Below are 23,366 nucleotides of genomic sequence, written 5' to 3'. Positions count from 1 at the left end.
ACTGTAAGTTAATTGCTGTCACGGCTGTTTATTTAATTTCAGAGACTCTTAAAGGATTAGTTCACTTTCCCCAAGCTTTACTCACTCTCAAGCCATCTAGGTGTATGTGACTTTCTTCTGAGAAATATTAATAAATATCCTGACGCATCCAAGCTTTATAATGGCAGTGATAGGGATCAATGAGTGTAAGCTGAAGAAAGTGTCTCCATCCACATCCATCCATCATAAACATGTACTCCACACGGCTCTGGGGAGTTAATAAAGGCCGTCTGAAGCGAAGTGATGCATTTAAGAAGTTATGAAGTAATATCTAGCTTCTGTCAGACCGCCTTCCTTGTGATCTTCATTTTGCAAATAAATACTGCTTGCTATTAGATCCTCTCCTCTTGGAACCAAACCATGACTTCTGCATTTAAAGAAATGTAGCAATTATTTTAATGCACATGTGAAATTATTTTCAAGTGTGTATTGAGTCAGTATATTGGATATCAGTGAGTCTCTCTCAGGTTTGCTGCAGTCTCATCATGATCCAGTTATGATATTTGGCAGTAATATGATTTATATTAGTTGGTATTAGTAGGTATATAAACCCTTCAGTTAGAACTGACAAACTGCAGTGTGTATCATTTCTCTTTCTGTGTGTTTATAAGGAGAAATGGCTGAAGCCAGTATTTCAGTGGATCAGGGTCAGTTCAGCTGTCCAGTGTGTCTGGATCTCCTGAAGGATCCAGTGACTATTCCCTGTGGACACAGTTACTGTATGAGCTGCATCACTGACTGCTGGAATCAGGAGGATCAGAAGAGAATCTACAGCTGCCCTCAGTGCAGAAAAACTTTCCAACCAAGACCAGTTTTATGTAAGAATGTGGTGATTTCTGAGATGGTGGAGAAACTGAATAAGATGAGACTCCAATCTGCTGCTCCTGCAGTTCCTCACACTGGATCTGGAGATGTTCAGTGTGACTCCTGCACTGGAAGAAAACAGAAAGCAGTGAAGTCGTGTCTGGAGTGTCGAAGCTCTTACTGTCAAAATCACCTTGAACATCATGAGAATCTCTTCAGTAAAAGACACAATCTGATGGACGCTACTGGACGACTGCAGGAGATGATCTGTCCTCAACATGATAAAATACTGGAAATTTACTGCCGTACTGAACAGCGGTGTATCTGTGTGCTGTGTTTGGTGGATGAACACAGAAATCATGACACTGTATCAATTGCAGCAGCGAGGAAAGAGAAACAGGTACTGCTTCATACTGGACCTCAGTGACAGTTCATGATGTTTCTCTCCACTTTCATTATGTGCTTTTCTCTCAATAAGGGAAACTGATGTGATTAAATATGTTCACTCTTGTGTAACATTTCTCAGATTTTTTAATATTTCTGTTTTCTGCAGGGACATTTGGATGAAACACAGAGAAACATCCAGAAGATAATCCAGCAGAGAGAGAAAGATCTTCAGCAGCTGAGAGAGGCTGTGGCGTCTCATAAGGTGAGTTTGGAGAAGAAGTTTGAGTCTCAGTTTGGACTTTCCTCCAGTGCTGGAGCTCTTCTAGTCCCACTGAAGCCACTGTGTGATTGTGATGTGTGTAACAGCGCTCTGCACAGACCGCAGTGGAGGACAGTGAGAGGATCTTCACTGAGCTCATCCGCTCCATTGAGAGACGTCGCTCTGAGGTGATTCAGCTGATCAGAGATCAGGAACGAGCTGCAGTGAGTCGAGCTGAAGAACGACTGGAGCGACTGGAGCAGGAGATCAATGATCTGAAGAGGAGAGACGCTGAGATGAAGCAGCTTTCACAAACACAGGATCATGTTCATTTCCTCCAGGTAACACAGATCTTCTCAAACACTGAGGACTTTAACAAGCTTCTGGAATTACAGGGAGTTTGTGTTTTTGTTTTTGTGTCTGTAGAGTTTGGCGTCTGTCTCTCTCTCTGGATCTACAGATGGCTTCACTGTCAGTTCTCATCTGTCTTTTGATGAAGTAGTGAAATCTGTCTCTCAACTCAGAGACAAACTGCTGCAGTTCTGCAGCGAGGAGACAGAAAAGATATCTGGAAGAGGTAAATACTCATTTAATGTTAGAAATGAGTTCAGCACTATTCATTAAATATTTAAATTGTTTCATTTCTTCATGAGAATTGACTATATGCACAGAGCGTTTCTTAGAGCTTCCGCAATAATATAAGCAGTAAATCACCACCATGGTATTACAAGGTTCTATCTGCATTCTGAGAAATTTTGAGATACTGAGCTTCAAAGTTTTTGCATTCCATTCTCCTTTGTGGATAGACCCATTTTGTTTTCTAAAAAAAAAGGTCCCAAAATGTACTTTATAAAAAAAAAAATCACACAATGTAAATAAGTTGTCACAGAATAAGAATATTTGAATAACTCAATTTTGACAAAAATGTCAGATAGAACCTTATAATTCCAGGTGACAAAATACTGACTTATTCTCAAAAATGAGTTCAGCACCGTTTAATTTCTTCATGAGAATTAAACTACTGTGTTTTTACTGTGTAACTAATTAAACTATTGTGTTTTGTTTTCCATAGTGAAAACCATTGAGGTCATTCTAGCTCATGAATATCAGACCAGAAAGGAGTTTCTACAATGTGAGTTACTATGAAAACACACACAAGTCTACAATCCTGTCTAGTGAGAGAGTTTGACTGTTTTACACTAAACTAATGTTTCAATTCAGTTCAATGAACTTTTTTATCAGCCGATACTGATACATACACAAACACACACAAACACATATTTGTGTATATATACAGGTGCTGATCATATAATTAGAATATCATGAAAAAGTTGATTTATTTCACTAATTCCATTCAAAAAGTGAAACTTGTATATTATATTCATTCATTACACACAGACTGATATATTTCAAATGTTTATTTCTTTTAATTTTGATGATTGTAACTGACAACTAAGGAAAATCCCAAATTCAGTATCTCAGAAAATTAAAATATTGTGAAAAGGTTCAATACTGAAGACACCTGGTGCCACACTCTAATCAGCTAATTAACTGAAAACACCAGCAAAGGCCTTTAAATGGTCTCTCAGTCTAGTTCTGTAGGCTACACAATCATGGGGAAGACTGCTGACTTGACAGTTGTCCAAAAGACGACCATTGACACCTTGCACAAGGAGGGCAAGACACAAAAGGTCATTGCAAAAGAGGCTGGCTGTTCACAGAGCTCTGTGTCCAAGCACATTAATAGAGAGGCAAAGGGAAGAAACAGATGTGATAGATAGAAAGATAGATAGATAGATAGATAGATAGATAGATAGATAGTTTATTGTCCCTTAATGGGAAATTTTTTTCACAGACTGTTATACAGTACACGCAACTGGCAAAACATATGTAAAAAAAACAACAACAAAAACACAAAAAGGTGAATGTTCAGCTTTGTAGCCTGTTAAGGATTGAAATCGCAGATGGTACAAAGCTCTTTTTGAAATGAGTCCTTCTCCATGTCGGGGTCCTGTACCTGCGGCCGGAGGGAAGGAGAGTAAAGTGGAAGTTAAGGGGGTGCTCTGGGTCTGTTATTATGGTTTGGGCAAGGCGGGCTATTGCTCTGTCATTAAGTTATGAGATGTTGGGTGTAGGGGAATGTATTATTTTTGAAGCTATGTGTGTTATTTTATTCAGTTTGTTTTTGTTGGTGACTGACAGCATGGTGTAAAAACTAGTGGAGCAGTATAACAAAATGGGCTGGATAATGCTCATGTACAGTAATAACAGAAGATGAGGGGCAATGTAAAGGGAACTGAGTTTTCGTAGAACATGCAAACGTTGTTGTGAGCGTTTATAGATGTCTGTTATGTGATGGTCAAAAGTGAGCTTGTTATCCAGGGTAAGTCCAAGATATTTAAATTTCTCAACCTGTTCTATCATGTTGCCAAGAATAGAGATCTGACTGAGACTGGGTGCATTAAAGACCAGTTCTTTTGTTTTCTCAACATTAAGATGGAGAAAATTGTCTGTGCACCAGTGTGTGAAATGTGATATTGTATCATGGTAAGCAGCAATGGTAGTGTGATCATTGAGGAGAGCCAGAATTGCAGTATCATCAGAATATTTGTAATATGTTGTAATAGGTGAAGGACTAATACAGTCATTAGTGTAGAGTGTGTAGAGAAAGGGAGAGAGGACACAGCCTTGAGGAGCTCCAGTGTTAGTTATGATAGTGTCCGATGTAACAGACCCTATCCTCACAGCCTGTGGCCTGTTGCTCAAGAAACTGTGAATCAGATGGATATACTGAGGTGCAACATTGAGTTGGTGTAGTTTTTTTTATCATCTGATGACGTTGGATTGTATTAAAAGCTGAGCTTAGGTCCACAAAAAAAACTGCAGCAAAGTTACCAGATACTTCCAGATGTTGAAGGAGGGAATGAAGGAGACATACAACAGCATCCTCCGTCCCTCGCTTGGCTTTATAGGCAAACTGATATTTGTCCAGCTGTGGATTGACAGTTGATAGGATGGTGCGCAGAATCAGTTCTTCATAACATTTGCTTGCTATGGGTGTGAGAGCAACAGGTCTGTAATGATTGAGCTCTAATGGGCGCAGTGTCTTTGGTAGAGGAATGATGGTGGAATTTTTCCATAGAGTGGGCCACCGTGCTGTACTCTATGACTCATGCATTATGGAATAAAAAACCGGGGAGAGTTCCATTGCACAAAGCTTGAGCACCCTGACAGGGATGCCGTCCGGGCCCATGGCCTTGCCAGTTTTACACCTGCTCAACTCCTGTCGAACATCCACCTCTGTAAAGGGAGGATTTGTTGGTGGATCTAAAGGGAGAGTGTTAAGTAGCTCATTGCAGACAGCTGAATAGTCAGTAACGTCAAATCTGGAATAGAAGGTATTGAGACTATTTGCAAAGGTTGTGGGATTGGTGATTGTGCTATGATCTTGTTTCACATTGTGTCTTGTCAATATTTTTATTTCTGGAAGGCTTGTGCAACTTTTTGAATGGAGAAAACAGGAAGAAATGCACTTTCGTTAAGATACTGCCTAATATATTTATAATTTATGCCGCTCAGTGATTTTCACTTTCACGTATCAGGGGATTATTACAGCAGCTGACGTTAATTTTGCAGCTTTACTCGCAAAGTACAATTCCTGTTCATCAATATAGTAAGAAGCAGACCCATTATAAACCCAAATACACTCAAATTAATTACATGAATCGATAAGTGTACTATCAGAGTAGTAATAAAGATGTTTGCCGTCATAATGATGACAGTAGTGCACACAAAAGTAGTAGCTGTTCAGTGCTCAGGCACGGTTAGTGCTCACACTGCATGCAAACCACGCTCGAGCCAACCAAACCGTGCTCTGGCCCACCTCTTCCAAGAGGGCCAGGGCCGCTAAATGAACCATGCCTGGGCATGGAAGGGAGCGCTCACACTTGTCAAACGAACCAGGTTTTGAGGGTTAAATGCACTAAGACACCGTTCAGAGCGCCTAGTGTGAGTACACCTTAACACATCAACTTTGAGGACAAAATGTTCACTTGCAGCCTAATATATCCCACCCACTAATTGAAGAGATAATCAGTGTTATTTACTTCACCTGTCAGTAGTCATAATGTTATGCCTGATCGGTGTATATATACATATATACACTATATTGCCAAAAGGATTGGGACACCCCTCCAAATCATTGAATCGGGGTGTTCCAATAACTTTCATGGCTACAGGTGTATAAAATCAAGCACCTAGGCATGCAGACTGCTTCTACAAACATTTGTGAAAGAATGGGTTGCTCTCAGGTGCGAAAATCACGGAGAGGGGTCAGAGCATGCTGAAGCGCACAGTGTGCAGAAGTCGCCAACTTTCTGCAGAGTCAATAGCTACAGACCTCCAAACTTCATGTGGCCTTCAAATTAGCTCAAGAACAGTGCATAAAGAGCTTCATGGCCGTCAGATGCAGTGGTGTAAAGCACGCCACTACTGGACTCTAGAGCGGTGGAGACGTGTTCACTGGAGAGACGAATAACGCTTCTCTGTCTGTCAATCTGATGAAGTCTGCTCCCTATGAAGGTGAGTCTAAGTTTGGTGGTTGCCAGGAGAATGGTACTTGCCTGACTGCATTGTGCAAAGTGTAAAGTTTAGTGGAGGGGGATTATGGCGTGGGGTTGTTTTTCAGGGGTTGGGCTTGGCCCCTTAGTTCCAGTGAAAGGAACATAAAGAAAGGAACCCTAAGTGTTTTCAAACCTGAGGGTTTGTTTTGTAACCTGGTGCGTTTTCTCCCTTGAATTGGTTCATTTAGGCATATGTGAACACGGCAATGGCGCTCGCACCTACACCAAAACAATCACTTCAAGATCGCCTGAACGAGGTGGTCTCGGCCCAATTGCAAATGAACTCTGGGGCAAACCGAACAATATCATATTTCATAACAAGAAGTGTATTATATAAAATGCAGCAGTGTTTGATTCTGTGAGTGAGCACATTAGTTAGGCTACTGCAGTTAAAAACCAAAGAGCACCTCTTAATCTTAAAACGTTGTGCAATCACGCTTCTCCGTGCAAGAACGCTGTACAACGATGCCCTGCTTCCTGCTCTAGCTGCATTATAACATTCATATAGTGTTTGTATGTGTCTCGACACAGTCTATTAGACAGTGCTGGGAGACACAGAGAGATCACACTTGAATTAGTTCGAATGAACAATATAATTCAACAGTGGGAATAACGGCTACATTTGTTTAGTGTTTGCGTGTGTTTCAACAGTAGGTACTAAATAAAGCCAGAATATGTTCATGAAGCATACTTGTCAATCATTTTAATGAATGACGCAGAGCAAACTCTAAGGGGACAGTTGTACACACCTGTGACTTGCATAAACACATTTTGTTATGCTTTGAAATATTGCCTTACACTTTTGACAGCAAACCAAACCAAGAAGAAAATGCATTACATTGTGTCATATTAAGTCATATTAAGTCCCTTTTTTGGAACAATGCAATCAATCTACAGGTGTGAAAACACCCTTAATGCTTCAGCATACCAAGACATTTTTGGACAATTTCATGCTCCCAACGTTGTGGGAACAGTTTGGGGATGGCCCCTTTCTGTTCCAACATGACTGTGCACCTTTGCATAAAGCAAAGACATGGATGAGCGAGTTTGGTGTGGATGAACTGGAGTGGAGACTGTGAGCCAGACCTTCACGCTAACATCACTGCTTGACCTTACAACTGTGCTTCTTGAAGAATGGTCAAAAATTCCCATAAACACACTCCTAAACCTTGTGGAAAGCCTTCCCAGAAGAGTTGAGGCTGTTATAGTTGCAAAGGGTGGGCCTACGTCCCAAAACTTTTGGCAATATAATGTATATGAATTTTTACATTTTACATTTCAAGGTTTTTACATTTTATAAGTTATATATTTCATGCTTGTAACAAAAGTGATGCTAATTTAACATGAAATAAATATATGTAAATGGTTTAACCTTCAGCATACAAAAAAAAAAAATAAATAATGATAGTAACATATTACTATGTTCACAGGAGGTAAAATATTGTTACCTGTTAAATAATTACTTTACTTGTATTTAACTGTTTAATTAACTTGTATTATGTATCTACTTCATAGGTTAAAATGGGTTGAAGTTCCATTGATGATTTTACCATTCAGAGAGACACATTTAAAATAAGTTAAACTTTAACATAATATAATATAAAACAATGTTTATACTTTACCTGATCTATTATTGTTTTATATAAAGTATTACATTAATGTCATGAATTATTTTGTTTATTTCCATCAGATTACTGTCTGTTGACTCTGGATCCAAACTCAGTGCATCATTGCCTTCATCTATCTGAGGGAAACACTGTGCTCACTGCCACTGACACACCTCTGCCATATCCTGATCATCCAGACAGATTTGATTGTTGGATGCAGGCGTTGTGTAGAGAGAGTGTGACTGGACGCTGTTACTGGGAGGTGGAGTGGAGCGGCAGTGATGGGAGACCAGGAGTGGATATAGCAGTGGCATATAAGAGCATCAGGAGGAAGGGACGAGATCCTAAGATTGATGCTGGACGTAATGATCAGTCCTGGAGATTGTACTGCAGTCCAGGCTATTGCTCATTCTGGCACAATAACGTTGAGATTGAACTCCCTGTAGTGTCCAGCAGTAGAATAGGAGTGTATGTGGATCACAGCGCAGGGATTTTGTCCTTCTACAGCGTCTCAGACACAATGAGCCTCATCCACAGAGTCCAGACCACATTCACTCAGCCGCTCTATCCCATGCTTGGACCATATAGATACTCAAGGGTGAAACTGTTTCGTCTGACTAATTAAATCATACAAAGAATCTATGGATTGTTTTGTCATATCACATGATGAATCGTTATCAGTAAAATGTCATGGGGCTTATTTTCTAATCAAAAAAAACACCAATGAATGTGTAATAATCACAGATATCCACTGGGATAACAACCATTGCCGAAGCAACCTGCAGGCAGATGTGTTTATTCTGTTATGTTCTGTTTAGTTTCGTTTTCACGCTGTTTTCTTTGTCCCCATTTTCCTGTGTTCTCTAGTTAGTTCCCTTGTTTATTATTTAGTACCCACACCTGTTCCGATTTGTCTTTGATTACACTTCTCAGGAATTTAAGCCCTGAGTTTCCTTGGTTCTTTTGTCCTGTATCATCTATGTTAAATGTGGTTGTGTTAAAGTTTATCTCCTGCAATCTCCTTATTTATTTAAATGTGAATGCCTTGAAATTCATACAGGAAGTTGGCTCAACTACTACCTGTAAATTGAATTTACTTCACACTTCATGTCTGCTAAACATTACTGGGTTAATCCAACAACATGAATTTACTTGTCAGTTTGGGTTAACAAATGCTTTTTTTTACAGTGTAGACACTCAATGAACAAACTATGTTGTCTTACTTATTAAATCTTATAGAGGTTGTATTAATTATTTTCTCATATCACATGATGAATTTAACATGCCTAACAAACATGTCACTAAAGTTCAATCACAATTTTTAAAGTTATAATAACCTTATTATTTAAAAGCCCTGAACTTTGTGTAGGGTTTTAGGAATGTGGTTGCAGAGATTTGAAAAGAGATTAGAGAAAGTATGATCATAATGTTCCAGTAATCCTGACAAACAACAACAAAAAATCACCTGAGAAACACCTGAACTGACAATGGTTCCATTTTTAACTGCCGCACAGATGTCAATTTTCCATATTTTAAGCCACAAATATTTAGATCACTTCTGAGCAAACTGCAAGTTTTGCACACTTGCGATCCAAATACAGCACCTGCTAAAACGGCCTGACATCATAAAATGCTTCAAGTGAAAACACTTGATGTGCCCTTTTAAAAGATGAAATTCAATATACACCTTATTGATGATGGATACTCTATACAGGCAAGTAGATCAAAGCAGATCAGTCTAGGATATGAACACAATGTGCTACATTTCACATTGAGCATTTTGCGGGATTTTTTATGCAAAAAAAGTTTCAATTTCAATGTGGTTTCTGTCATGATCCAATTAGGATATTGTGGTGATTTGTATTGTGCCGTGAAGTAGTTGGCAAGTGTATGGAAATCAGTAAAGATGCATCCAAGGGTATAATCATGGTTAGTTCAGAGTATTTTAACATTTCAGCAAACGAAACTGAAATAATCTAATTATCTAAAAATCTACTTACAGCACAGTTACAGTAAGTCACTTTTTTTTACAGAAAAAACAGTTTCTCAAGCATGTTATCAGGAAGATATATCAGATTTCCAGTTCATATAAAAAGTAACTCAACTGTCAGGCTGCAATATCCATCGACCGTCTGTGTGTTCATACAGTGAAATGGCAGAGGCCAGTATTTCAGTGGATCAGGATCAGTTCACTTGTCAAGTGTGTCTGGATCTACTGAAGGATCCAGTGATGATTCCCTGTGGACACAGTTACTGTATGGGATGCATCTCAGGAATCTGGAATCGAGAGGATCGGATGGGAATCTACAGCTGCCCTCAGTGCAAACAGACCTTCACACAAAGGCCTGTTTTATACAAAAATTTGATGTTTGCTGAAATGATGGAGAAAATGAAGAAGACAAAACTACAAGTTTCTCCTGTTTCTCCTGTTTCTCCTCCTGTTCCTGCTCCTTTTCTTGCTCCCTTTTCTTCCCCTGTTCCTGCTCCTTTTCTTGCTCCCTTTCCTGACCCTGTTCCTGCTCCCGTTCCTGCTCATTGTCACTCTGAATCTGGAGATGTTCAGTGTGACTCCTGCACTGGAATAAAACAGAAAGCAGTAAAGACGTGTCTGGAGTGTCGAAGCTCTTACTGTCAAAATCACCTTGAACAGCATGAGAATCTCTTCAGAGGTAAAAGACACAATCTGATGGACGCCACTGGACGACTGCAGGACATGATCTGCCCTCGACATGGAAAACTGATGGAAATGTACTGCCGTACTGACCAGCGGTGCATCTGTACAATGTGTTTGATGGAGGAACACAAAAATCATGACAATGTATCAACTGCAGCAGCGAGGACAGAGAAACAGGTATGAACTGAAAGAATTTTGCATTTAATTTTAGTGTTGTCATAACAGCTACATAATTATGATTGTATAGCAAAAATCTAGAAAAACCCTAAGAGGTGTGTGGTTTTACTGTCATAAACAAAATTAATTTTTCAAATTTTATGCAATAAACTCACAAGGTGCAATTCATTTAGCTATTATGGGCCTATCTTATCTTATACTATCTGCAGTTGATTAAAAGTTATAAAGAAATCTTCTGAGATTTCGCTTTTTGTTAGGTGTATCTAGAAAAAACACAGCAATATGTCAGCATTTGCCCCAAAGAAAAGGCATGCCAAAATGTGAAATTCCACAATTTAATGGGTTGTACTTTTATTGATTGGAATTTGTGTTCAGATTATATTCCTACACTCAGTGGCCACTTCATTAGATACACCTCTACACCTGTTCCAACATGTTCTCCAACCAATACGACCATATAGGTCATTTGTCACTTCCCTGAAATATGACCCATCAGAGCGTTTACTAAAGTGGCGCCCCTCTCCACAACAGGACACTTTTATTTTAATGCATTGTTCCCTTTAATCTGGAGAAGAAGAAATAAATATGCTCAACTCACATGTGAGCTCACACATGTTCTGTTAAAAAAGAACGAAAAAGTATGTGATTGGTAGGAATCAGTTAAATGGATTGGTCAGTAAAATGAGGGTTACAATGTATAGATATTTTATGAAGGATATTAAATACTATTGTGTTTCTGTCAGGGTTAGTTGCAATCAAGGAGAGGATGCAGGATCAAATAACAGCAGCAAGGATGTATTAACAAAACTTAAACACAGGAACAAGAACAGCTTGGGAAGCCATGGCGAGTTGGGCAGCTTAGGAAGCCATGGCAGGCGGGTGATCCGGGTGCTGCGGGGTAGGTTGTTTCCAGGACGGTACAGGCTGACCGGCGTGCCATGGCAGGTCGGCACCTTGGGAAGCCATGGCGGGTCGTGCAGCTTGGGAAGCCATGGCGGGTCGTGCAGCTTGGAAGACATGGCGGGTTGGGCAGCTTGGGAAGCCATGGCAGGTCTTGCAGGCGGGTGATCTGGGTGCTGCGGGGTAGGTTGTTTCCAGGACGGTACAGGCTGACCGGCGTGTCATGGCGGGTTGGCGACTTGGGAAGCCATGGCGGGTCGGGCAGCTTGGGAAGCCATGGCAGGTCTTGCACCTTGGGAAGCCATGGCAGGTCGTGTAGCTTGGGAAGCCATGGCGGGTCGGGCAGCTTAGGAAGCCATGGCGGATTGGGCAGCTTGGGAAGCCTGGGAAGCCATGGAAGGTCTTGCAGCTTGGGAAGCCATGGCGGGTCGTGCAACTTGGCCATGGAGGTACTGACCAGTCAGGAGACCATGGAGGTGTAGACCAGTTGGAATGCCTTGGCAGTGCTGACCACTCAGGACGCCATTGCGGATCCGGCTCTTTAGGTCCAGTGGCCTTGGCCCAGTCTCCAGGCTCAGCCACTAAATTCAGGGACGTATAGCCTCCCCCCCAAAAAAACACTTGGGCAAGAGTCCGGGTGTTTTGGACTGCAGGGACACCCGTAAAGGGACGTGGGCTGGAACGGAGCCTGGAGCGGGCTCGTGGAGGACTGGAGCGGGCTCGTGGAGGACTGGAGCTGACTCGTGAGCTGAAGCGGGTTCGTGGAGTGGAGCGGGCTCGTGAAGTGGAGCGGGCTCATGGAGTGGATCGCCCTCTTGGAGTGTAACGGGTTCGTGGAGTGGAGCGAGCTCGTGAAGAGGGCTCGTGGGGTGGAGCGGGCTTGTGGTGTGGATGGCCCTCTTGGAGTAGAACGGGCTCGTAGAGTGGAACAGGCTCTTGGAGTGGAGCGGGCTCTGTTGTGGTGGCGTCCATCTTGCATGAGGGCTCATGCATGGGGTCGTCCATCTTGCGTGAGGGTTCATGCATGGTGGTGACCATCTTATTTACCGGACTGAGGACTGGTCTGACATGAGCTGTAGCGGGAATAGTGGCGGACTTCAGCGCTGTCCTGAACCTTTTTTCGCACAATTTGATAAAAGTCTCAGACGCTTCAAAAAGCCTTGGTTTCCCATCACTATTTATTAACAAAACTTAAACACAGGAACAAGAACAGAACAACCAACGTGAAAAAGTGCAAAATCTCCAAAATCCATAAATGCAATTTGAATAGGAATTCAAACCACATATGAATGTGCCTCGAAAGAGATTTTTGGCCGTTCATACTTGCTAAATCTGATTCGCTTTTAATTGGATATATACAAAAATGTACAGCTTAAATGATTGAGTAGTTCAAACATTTCTGAGCAGAACAACTTCTTTCAGATTAAGAAATCTTTCAGATTAAGAATCACAGGGCTGCTATAATCAATAAAGTAAAAAATAACTCACCACCCATATAATGAGAGATATAGCTATGAATGAGATTAGTTAATCAGCTCACTACATGATGACTTTATCAAAACATAACCAAAAACACCTGATCAAATTTTATCTTGGCTTTCTTTGCCATAACAAATGTGCAGTAGCCAGTTACAATAGTCAGAGAAAAACTGATGTTAAAGAAAAAAGGGGTCAAGAGCCCAACTAAAAAACACAGATCATCATAATGGCGAACTTAAAATTCTTTAAGGGGCCGTTTACATTACGTTGTTTTCAGCTAAAAATAGAAAACTTTTTATACATTAATTTACACAACAACGATGTGTTAGGGGCCTGAAAATGCAAGCTTTTAAAAAAGGGTTTCAAAGTGCAAGTTTTTGAAAACAATACCATTATCATCTCCATGTAAACAGCAAAAATGCAGATCTGTGAAAACAGTGATGGCATGCATATGCATATTTTGTGTTTAGTCATGCGTGTTTGGCATGAGTGCTCTGTAAAAGAATGTGTATCTGCGCAGATGCACAGTCTTTTTTTATAAAGTCACATAATACAGAGCATAATACAGAGTTTTTAGTCATTTTTGCGGATCCGTGTGAACAGGGATCTTTTTGATAATGTTGTGATCTGTAGAAAAGAAAAAAACATTCCTATTTTTAGTACATCATTGTCATGTAAACATACCCTAAGTCACCATTAAGGACTCATTCTCTCATTGATTTTGCTTGTTAATATCAGGTATCTTCCCTAATGGTCAATCATCACTCAATTAATCACTTAATTATCTCAATAACTTTAACACTGCTTCAGTGTTAATTTTAACAATGTTGAGTCTGGCCTTAAATAAACTGTGAGCAGAGATAATATAACACTGTGGTTCTTGCTGTGTAGTGAGTCTAAATACCTTGACTAGCTAGTTCAGGTGTGTTTTTAATTAGGGTTGGAGATAAACTCTGCTTGAGGACCCCCGATGTAGGTCTTTACAACAGAACATGTCCATGTCCCTTTCCTTATGACCACAGGGGAGACTTCTGATAGAAACTTCCTGCAAGGCAGCAATACCATGTCACAAACATCTCATGCAAACTGGATGAATGGTCCACAAGAATGTGGGAAAATTAGAAAAGGTCACATAGAAAATGTTACAAGAATAAATGTATCTCACAAAGTTTGGAGTCTCTGGGGTTTAGGGTCTCTGGTGGACAAACTGGTTTTGTGCATAAATTAAAGGTGATAAAGAGGATCTTTCGTCGATTGTTACAATGAGCGCATGCATAAGAACAACCCCCCTTCTTGAGGGAACGCCTCCCAAAACTCGTGCACGAGTAACGGAACATGAGTGTTTACCACCGGCATTCGCTGTGTTGTGTTAGTGGATTCATTATGTCGGACTCACCGCAGGTAACTCATATCTGCAGTTGTTACTCCTGACTCCGGACAAAACATCGCATGCGGCGCCTGTGGAGTGTGGAAAGTTATGGAGCGTGCAGCCGCGCACGTCTCGCACAAGGAACATCATGGCAGTGATTGACAAGCCAGAGGGCCAATCCGCGCACGTCTCTCAATGTCATGGCAGTGATTGATGATCACGTAAACGATTGGCTGATGTTTTTAAGGCCCTACCTCATGCACAATGGTATATTAATATTATTCTTTCAGTGCACCTAATAAATAGTCTTGGGACAAACTGGTTTTGTGCATAAATTAATGAAGAAGAAATCTAAAACACAATAGAGTCGTTAGGCTTGTTAGGACATCAACTTCCATTAAAATGGAGGAGCCTTGTGCCTTATTGCGTCTTATTAGAGAAAACCAGAAAATTGATTTTGGGTTTTATCAGTATTTGTGTTTCATACAGGCACATTTGGAGGAGACAAAGAAGAAAATTCATTGGAGAATCCAGAAGCGAGAGAAAGATCTTCAGGAACTGGAAGAAGCTGTGGAGTCTCATAAGGTGAGAAAGAGAATCTGCAGACAGCTGGAAAAGTTTGTAAATTCCTGTCATGATTTATACCCTAGTGGTGTTTGAAATCCATTCTTTCTGTGTCGTATGTCAGCACTCTGCACAGACCGCAGTGGAGGACAGTGAGAGGATCTTCACTGAGCTCATCCGCTCCATTGAGAGACGTCGCTCTGAGGTGAAGCAGCTGATCAGAGATCAGGAACGAGCTGCAGTGAGTCAGGCTGAAGGACTCTTGGAGCAACTGAAGAAAGAGATCAATGATCTGAGAAGGACAGATGCTGAGCTAAAGCAGCTTTCACAAACACAGGATCATGTTCGTTTCCTCCAGGTAACACAGATCTTCTCAAACACTGAGGACTTTAATAAGCTTCTGGAATTACAGGGAGTTTATGTTTTTGTCTTTGTGTCTGTAGAGTTTGTCGTCTGTCTCTCTCTCTGGATCTACAGACGGCTTGACTGTTAGTTCTCATCTGTCTTTTGATGAAGTAGTGAAATCTGTCTCTCAACTCAGAGACAAATTGCAGCATTTCTCCAAGGAAACTATAGACAACATATCTGGAAAAGGTTAATATTAATTTATTCTCAGAAATGAACTGATCATCATTAATTGAATATAAAAAATGCACTATAGGTTTAATTTCCTGTTGATATGAGAATTAAACTGCAGATGTGTTTTGTTGTCTGCAGTGAAAGCCATCCAGGTCATTCAGACTCCTGAACATGATACCAGACAAGGGTTCCTTCAATGTAAGTTAATATATAAAACCCAAAGAAATTTTTATAAAACTTTTCTATAGTAATTAAACACACTGATGGGTGTGTTTAATTAACCAGGGGTGTGTTCCAAATTTGATTGGAGTGCAACCAAACTCACATACTCCAATAACATATTTCAACTAAAAAAAAAAAGAAAACTGACATGAATTATATCATAAACTCAAACTAAAATAATAGCAAAAAAATATGTATTTCAGGTTGGTCCAAATAATGCATATGTGCAGTGTAGAGCAAAGGTTGAGCACAAGTTTCACTACACCAACCACCATACAGCTGTTTTTAGTTTCCATCTATGACTGAATTTGGAATAGCATACTTCCCTTACTGCTCAGTAGTATGCTAGTATGCTATCCAAAATTTAGCCAGAAGATGCAAATAGTAACAACTATGGTAAAGACTGAGCGATGACTTTGCTGATTGGTTCTTTTATTTGGAAGCCGGGACTTCCTTTACTAGAGCCACCACATTTCAATTTCTCCATTCAGTGTTCTCCATTTCTCCATTTCTGTGTTCATTGTGGAAGCATGTAAACTTTAATCTGTTGTGAATTTAAATAATTTGAAACCAGTTTTCTAGAACTCGAGTAAGTTGGGTTTGGTTTTATCTATCTTTGTTAAATAATGGGTGACACATCAAAACTTTATTCATCATATTTCTATTTGGGTGTTGTCTCCGAGGAGGCAAGGGAAGCAGTGCCTCCTCAAATAATTGCATGAGAAAATAATCCATAACACAAAAATAAATCAATGCAAATATTACAAAATGTGACACCAAAAAGTGTATGAATCACTTGTTTTTCTAAGGTAAGACTGTCCAACAGCGTCACCAGCAGGATAAGTTACAGCAGAAGGCCATGTGTCCCTCTTGCCTCCCCTGATCCCATTGAGTTTTAACAGACCCCTTAAAGCATGTGGTGGGTTTGGTGGGGGGTAATTGAGAATGAATGGGGGGAAATCACATGTAAGGAGGTAATACCTCTTTCTTAAGTTGCCAATGTTAATTTAACCAGTAAATGTGACAACATTAAGTGTAACTGGGACATGAATTTACATTTGATTCATATATACAGTATATACAGGTGCTGGTCATATAATTAGAATATCATCAAAAAGTTTATTTATTTCACTAATTCCATTCCAAAAGTGAAACTTGTATATTATATTCATTCATTACACACAGATTGATATATTTCAAATGTTTATTTCTTTTAATTTTGATGATTATAACTGACAACTAAAGAAAATCCCAAATTCAGTATCTCAGAAAATTAAAATATTGTGAAAAGGTTCAATATTGAAGACACCTGGTGCCACACTCTAATCAGCTAATTAACTCAAAACACCTGCAAAGACCTTTAAATGGTCTCTCAGTCTAGTTCTGTAGGCTACACAATCATGGGGAAGACTGCTGACTTGACAGTTGTCCAAAAGACCACCATTGACACCTTGCACAAGGAGGGCAAGACACAAAAGGTCATTGCAAAAGAGGCTGGCTGTTCACAGAGCTCTGTGTCCAAGCACATTAATAGAGAGGCGAAGGGAAGAAACAGATGTGGTAGAAAAGAGTGTACAAGCAATAGGGATAACCGCACCCTGGAGAGGATTGTTAAACAAAACCCATTCAAAAATGTGGGGGAGATTCACAAAGAGTGGACTGCAGCTGGAGTCAGTGCTTCAAGAACCACTACGCATAGACGTATGCAAGACATGGGTTTCAGCTGTCGCATTCCTTGTGTCAAGCCACTCTTGAACAACAGACAGCGTCAGAAGCGGCTAAAGACAAAAAGGACTGGACTGCTGCTGAGTGGTCCAAAGTTATGTTCTCTGATGAAAGTAAATTTTGCATTTCCTTTGGAAATCAGGGTCCCAGAGTCTGGAGGAAGAGAGGGGAGGCACACAATCCACGTTGCTTGAGGTCCAGTGTAAAGTTTCCACAGTCAGTGATGGTTTGGGGTGCCATGTCATCTGCTGGTGTTGGTCCACTGTGTTTTCTGAGGTCCAAGATCAACGCAACCGTATACCAGGAAGTTTTAGAGCACTTCATGCTTCCTGCTGCTGACCAACTTTATGGAGATGCAGATTTCATTTTCCAACAGGACTTGGCACCTGCACACAGTGCCAAAGCTACCAGTGCCTGGTTTAAGGACCATGGTATCCCTGTTCTTAATTGGCCAGCAAACTCGCCTGACCTTAACCCCATAGAAAATCTATGGGGTATTGTGAAGAGGAAGATGCGATATGCCAGACCCAACAATGCAGAAGAGCTGAAGGCCACTATCAGAGCAACCTGGGCTCTCATAACACCTGAGCAGTGCCACAGACTGATCGACTCCATGCCACGCCGTATTGCTGCAGTAATTCAGGCAAAAAGAACCCCAACTAAGTATTGAGTGCTGTACATGCTCATACTTTTCATGTTCATACTTTTCAGTTGGCCAAGATTTCTAAAAATCCTTTCTTTGTATTGGTCTTAAGTAATATTCTAATTTTCTGAGATACTGAATTTGGGATTTTCCTTAGTTGTCAGTTATAATCACCAAAATTAAAAGAAATAAACATTTGAAATATATCAGTTTGTGTGTAATGAATGAATATAATATACAAGTTTCATTTTTTTAATGGAATTAGTGAAATAAATCAGCTTTTTGATGATATTCTAATTATATGACCAGCACCTGTATATATAAAAATGTGAAGACTTTGCGTCCTCAGTTCAGAACACCACTGCACGCCATTGATGTCTACCAATAACCTAATCATAATTAAAAGCAAAAAAATCCTGCAGAATTATATGTTAATGATGAACGTCATACTTCAAGATTTAGATGCAGATTATGTGTTTGTATCCATCAGATTTCCATCAGCTCACTCTGGATCCAAACACAGTGCATCCGTGTTTCCACCTGTCTGAGGAGAACACTGCGATCAAATACACCGTCCAGTACTACAGTTATCCTGATCATCCAGAGCGATTTGAATATGCTCAGGCGTTGTGTACAAAGGGTGTGTGTGGACGCTGTTACTGGGAGGTTGAGTACAGCGGTAGTGACGGTGTGTATATAGCAGTGGCGTATAAGAGCATCAGGAGGAAGGGGCAGAGTTTGGAGTGTGCATTTGGATGTAATAATCAATCCTGGGCATTGTTCTCTACTCCCTCGAGGTGCTTATTTAGTCACAACAACATACACTCTACACTCCCTGTAGTGTTCAGCTGTAGAATAGGAGTGTATGTGGATCACAGCGCAGGGATTTTATCCTTCTGCAGTGTCTCAGAAACAATGAGCCTCATCCACAGAGTCCAGACCACATTCACTCAGCCGCTCTATCCAGGGTTTGGATTACATCTCTATTCAGCCACAAAACTGTGCCGTCTATACAATTAAGTACTTACACAGTCAAGTTAAGGCTGCTCTGTACCTGCTCAAAATTTCAGTAAAGAGTAAAGAAGTAATGCCTCTAGTATCAAATTATGATGCTGTAATTGCTGTGTAAATGCATCGGACCTCTGAGTAGTCTGTGTAAAGACACCTAAATGCCACTTCAGAAGCGCTCTTGTGCCACCTTTGCAGTGTAAATCTGGCAAAATAATGTACATTATATACAGAGATTCTACAAAGAAATTGTCATATCACATATATTAAAGGATTAGTTCACTTTGAAAATTAAAATTTTCCTGATAATTTACTCACCCCCATGTCATCCAAGATGTCCATGTCTTTCTTTCTTCACTCAAAAAGAGATTAAGGTTTTTGATGAAAACATTCCAGGATTATTCTCCTTATAGTGGACTTCAATGGACTCCAAATGGATGAAGGTCAAAAGTTTCAGTGCAGCTTCAAAGGGCTTTAAACGATACCACACGAGGAATAAGGGTCTTATCTAGCGAAAAGATTGGTCATTTTCGAAAAAAATACAACTGTTTATGCTTTATAAACACAAATGATCGCCTTGCACATGCTTCCGCATTCTGTATTCTTTCGAAGCTTACGCTGTATGTCCTACGCCTTCCCTATTCTACTTAGGGAACGAACGCGGCGCCAGTTACGTTTTTTTCCGTAAGTAGAATATGGAAGGCGTAGGACATACAGCGTAAGCTTTTTGAAGAATACGGAAAGCGGAAGCATGTGCAAGGCGATCATTTGTTTATATAAAACATATACAGTTGTATTTTTTTATATTAATTTATCAGGAAAATTTTATTTGAAAGTGGACTAATCCTTTAAGCACGATGATAAATCAGTAACAGCGAGACGATATGAATTCTCTTCTTTTTTTAATTAATAAATTAACATCTGAATTTCTAATGATCTCATATATGATAACATTGTATACATCTAAAAATGGTTGTGTTGTGGGACTGGGAACTAATAATCAGTTGTGTATTAGGAAAATGTAGTGTGATTGTAAATCAAAAGGCTTCTTTACACAGCTCCATATTATTTCAGGGAAATTAAAAATGTCTACCAACAAGGGACAGTGAAGTAAAAGAGTCCTGTACTCACATTGTGTAGTAAACCACCAAAATATCAGCAGTGACTGCTACATTTCTCTCAGATAAATTAAATGCTTAACCCACTCATGCATTGTTATATTATATTCCAAAAATCATCTCCTTGAGTAAGATATTTCACCCACACTCGACGGTGTGGTGACATCTGCTGTTCTGCCTGAAACGCTAACTCTAGCATCACTGGTTACATCACACCTTTGTTGTGACTTTCTGCCTCTTTGGAGAAAAAAAAAAAAAAAAAAAAAAAAAAAAAAACCTTCAACCTCTTTTAATCCTGCGGTGTTGTACCCGTTTTTTTTTTTTTTTTTTTTTTTTTCTGTGTAGAGATGTCTAAGGTATAATTCAATCTTTTGGTGGAATTAATTGATGAAATTGCTTATTTTTTGCCAATGTTTGTTGAAAGTAACTTTCATATCTTATTATGTTGAGTTAATGAAAGAATTGCTTGTATATTTTACATAGTGATTGGTTATATGTTGATTGGATAAATTAAGCTATAATTCATTATGAGCGTGGGCTTCATAGAAAGTGCTACCAAAAAATCTGATCAGTGGACTTAAAAATTATTTTACTTTGGATTACATTGAATTTATGTCTGAAATACTATATCTCATGAAATGCAGTCCAAATTAATAAAGGAAAAGAAAACTGTGACAGATATGTTGTGTTCACTCAATCTCAGATCTTCTTCTTCACCAACAGGAGGTGCTATCATCTATGTAGCCTATAAAATAAGCTATTTTCTGCATTATAAACATTAATTAATGGATCAGAAATTCAAGCATTTCCATCCCTTTCAGATATCTCACAGCACACTTCTTCAGTCCCTGAACCGCCACGGCTTCTTGTAAAAGTTAATGGTCATTCCAAGGGAATATTTCACTGCAAGATAATTTGTTGATTTCATTGCCAAATGAACAGCTTATATATGTGAGATTACATACATAAGATATTTTGGTTGAGATTAACAGATCAGGATGTTAGTAAGTGGAACTGACTTTAAAAGCAAGGGAAGCAGAGATTACACATCAGTTCAGGTAAGACATTCACAAATCTGAGAACCACACCACACTTGTAATCAGTCAGTTGTAGGGGGCAGGTACACTCATAATGTGGAGAAGGGGCAAAAACACAGCAAAAACCCCAGTGATAAATTAACTCTGCTCACAGTTTATTTGAGTCCACACTCACTTGAATTTACATTCAAAAAATTATTTTAGATTACCAAAGGGATTACTTTGAATTTTAATATCATTTATTTCATTTAATAGGCTATTAACGTAAGCCAGGGGTGACCAATAGGTCGATCGCAATCTACCAGTCGATCGCAAAGACAATGCTGGTAGATCGCACACAATTATAATAAATGCTTTTGTTAAATTTTAATAAAAGTAAATATAACAATGCCCTTTCTTATCCTTTTAGTCTGACTTGCATTTGAGTAATACATTTTTACCAGGCAAGATTTTTGTTTATTCAGTTGCCATGACAACTAGCCGAAGAACAGAGTTTTTTTTTTTTCTCGCTGTTTGTTGTTTATAACAGTCGGGATCATTAATATGTACGCCCCCAACTTTTGCATATACCAGCCCATGTTCAAGGCATTAGACAAGCCAATATTAACATCTGGATCTGTGCACAGCTGAATCATCAGACTAGGTAAGCAAGCAAGAACAATAGCGAAAAATGGCAGATGGAGCGATAATAACTGACATGATCCATGATATCATGATATTTTTAGTGATATTTGTAAACTGTCTTTCTAAATGTTTCGTTAGCATGTTGCTAATGTACTGTTAAATGTGATTAAAGTTACCATCGTTTCTTACTGTATTCACGGAGATCAGAGTCATGTTGTTATTTTAAATATTAAACACTTGCAGTCTGTATAATTCATAAACACAACTTCATTCTTTATAAATCTCTCTTGTAAACATCGGCAAAATAAATACCATACTGACATGATCTGATATGCTGCATGTCGAACACTTTGTAAAGATCCATTCTGAGGGTTATATTAGCTGTGTGAACTTTGTTTATGCAATGTATTATAGAGTCGCGAGCTCGGGGGTGGGGAGCGTGAGCATTTAAAGGGGACACGCTCAGAATCGGCACATTTTTAATGATGCCCCAAAATAGGCAGTTAAAAAAATTTATTAAAAAAAATCTATGGGGTATTTTGAGCTGAAACTTCACAGACACATTCAGGGGACACCTTAGACTTATATTACATCTTGTGCAAAAGGGTTCTAGGGCACCTTTAAATATCAGACCAAACTCTGATATGTCCTGACAGAGAGATGACTGGATTGAACACATCTATATGTTAACTTTTGACCTGATGTATTGCACTTATATTTATCATTTGGCCATAACATTTATCTACTTTAAAAGAAAAGAAGACTCTGACTGAAACACTACAACCATCCCCGACTGGTCATGCAGTGGAATTGTGGTTCCACTAGAATGACCTGTGACTGAAGAACTTGTAGCCCAGCTTCAAACTGTTAGTCAGACAATCTCACAACTATGGAAGAGACATATATTTCTCTGTACTGAACACTGTGCTCCTTCATACTTGAGATTGTCAGTTCATGATCTTCATATGTAACAGGTGCAATAGAATTTATCATGGTAATTTTATACAGATTGTGATTCAGAAACTTTCAAATTAATAAAATGTATTCATCAACTGTAGAAAATGTCTTTGAATCTTTTAATTCTGACATAAAACAAAAAGTTTTAATAATGCATAGCAGGGCTTTATTCATTGAGTGTGTATAGTCAGCAGGATTCAAATGAAAAGTAACAATACATGACTTTCAACCTCTTGTTGAAACAACTGTCAAAGCGGATAGCTTACAACATGACTGTTTTGAAAAATTACAGTAGGGATGCTAAGTTCAAAGTACTGTTTGTCTCTGTAACTTCATTCATCATCTGCCTCGGAAATCTGAAACAATAAAACTATATATATGCAGCTTAAAAGAAAAAAAAAAAGATGAATTCTTTCCATTAAATGTTTTCAATGTGCACGTCATTACATACATTATCATCAATTACATACATTATAGACAATTATCACAGACAATATTGTCACAATTGTTGGTTGTAAGCATAGGCACGCATGACAAGGAAGATATAAGTATAACAATCTTTAATAAATCCA

General features: G+C 39.3%; 1 protein-coding gene across 1 annotated transcript; it reads left to right on the top strand.

Annotated features, from left to right (window-relative positions):
* The first annotated feature begins 627 nt into the window (after positions 1–627).
* Positions 628–19,444, top strand: LOC125244529 (E3 ubiquitin/ISG15 ligase TRIM25-like). Its single transcript, XM_048154598.1, has 12 exons — positions 628–1,243; positions 1,397–1,492; positions 1,597–1,891; positions 1,950–2,066; positions 2,562–2,621; positions 7,802–8,324; positions 9,867–10,569; positions 14,807–14,902; positions 15,006–15,239; positions 15,325–15,475; positions 15,599–15,658; positions 18,541–19,444. Exons 1-12 carry the CDS (start codon positions 656–658, stop codon positions 19,068–19,070), a joined length of 3,453 nt encoding a protein of 1,150 aa, XP_048010555.1. The 5' UTR covers positions 628–655; the 3' UTR covers positions 19,071–19,444.
* The last annotated feature ends 3,922 nt before the right edge of the window (positions 19,445–23,366 follow it).

This window comes from Megalobrama amblycephala, linkage group LG14 (genome assembly GCF_018812025.1).
Source record: "Megalobrama amblycephala isolate DHTTF-2021 linkage group LG14, ASM1881202v1, whole genome shotgun sequence".
Lineage (NCBI taxonomy): Eukaryota > Metazoa > Chordata > Actinopteri > Cypriniformes > Xenocyprididae > Megalobrama > Megalobrama amblycephala.
The sequence above is the reverse complement of the archived record's forward strand: the minus strand, read 5'-3'. Positions and strand labels throughout refer to the sequence as shown.

What these genes read in the sequence shown, in the direction of transcription:
- LOC125244529 (XM_048154598.1), top strand. Translation starts at nt 656, where the DNA reads ATGGCTGAAGCCAGTATTTCAGTGGATCAGGGTCAGTTCAGCTGTCCA. An exon ending in CAGCGAGGAAAGAGAAACAG is followed by an intron (nt 1,244 to 1,396) that starts GTACTGCTTCAT and finishes TGTTTTCTGCAG; the next exon opens with GGACATTTGGATGAAACACA. An exon ending in CAGCGAGGACAGAGAAACAG is followed by an intron (nt 10,570 to 14,806) that starts GTATGAACTGAA and finishes TGTTTCATACAG; the next exon opens with GCACATTTGGAGGAGACAAA.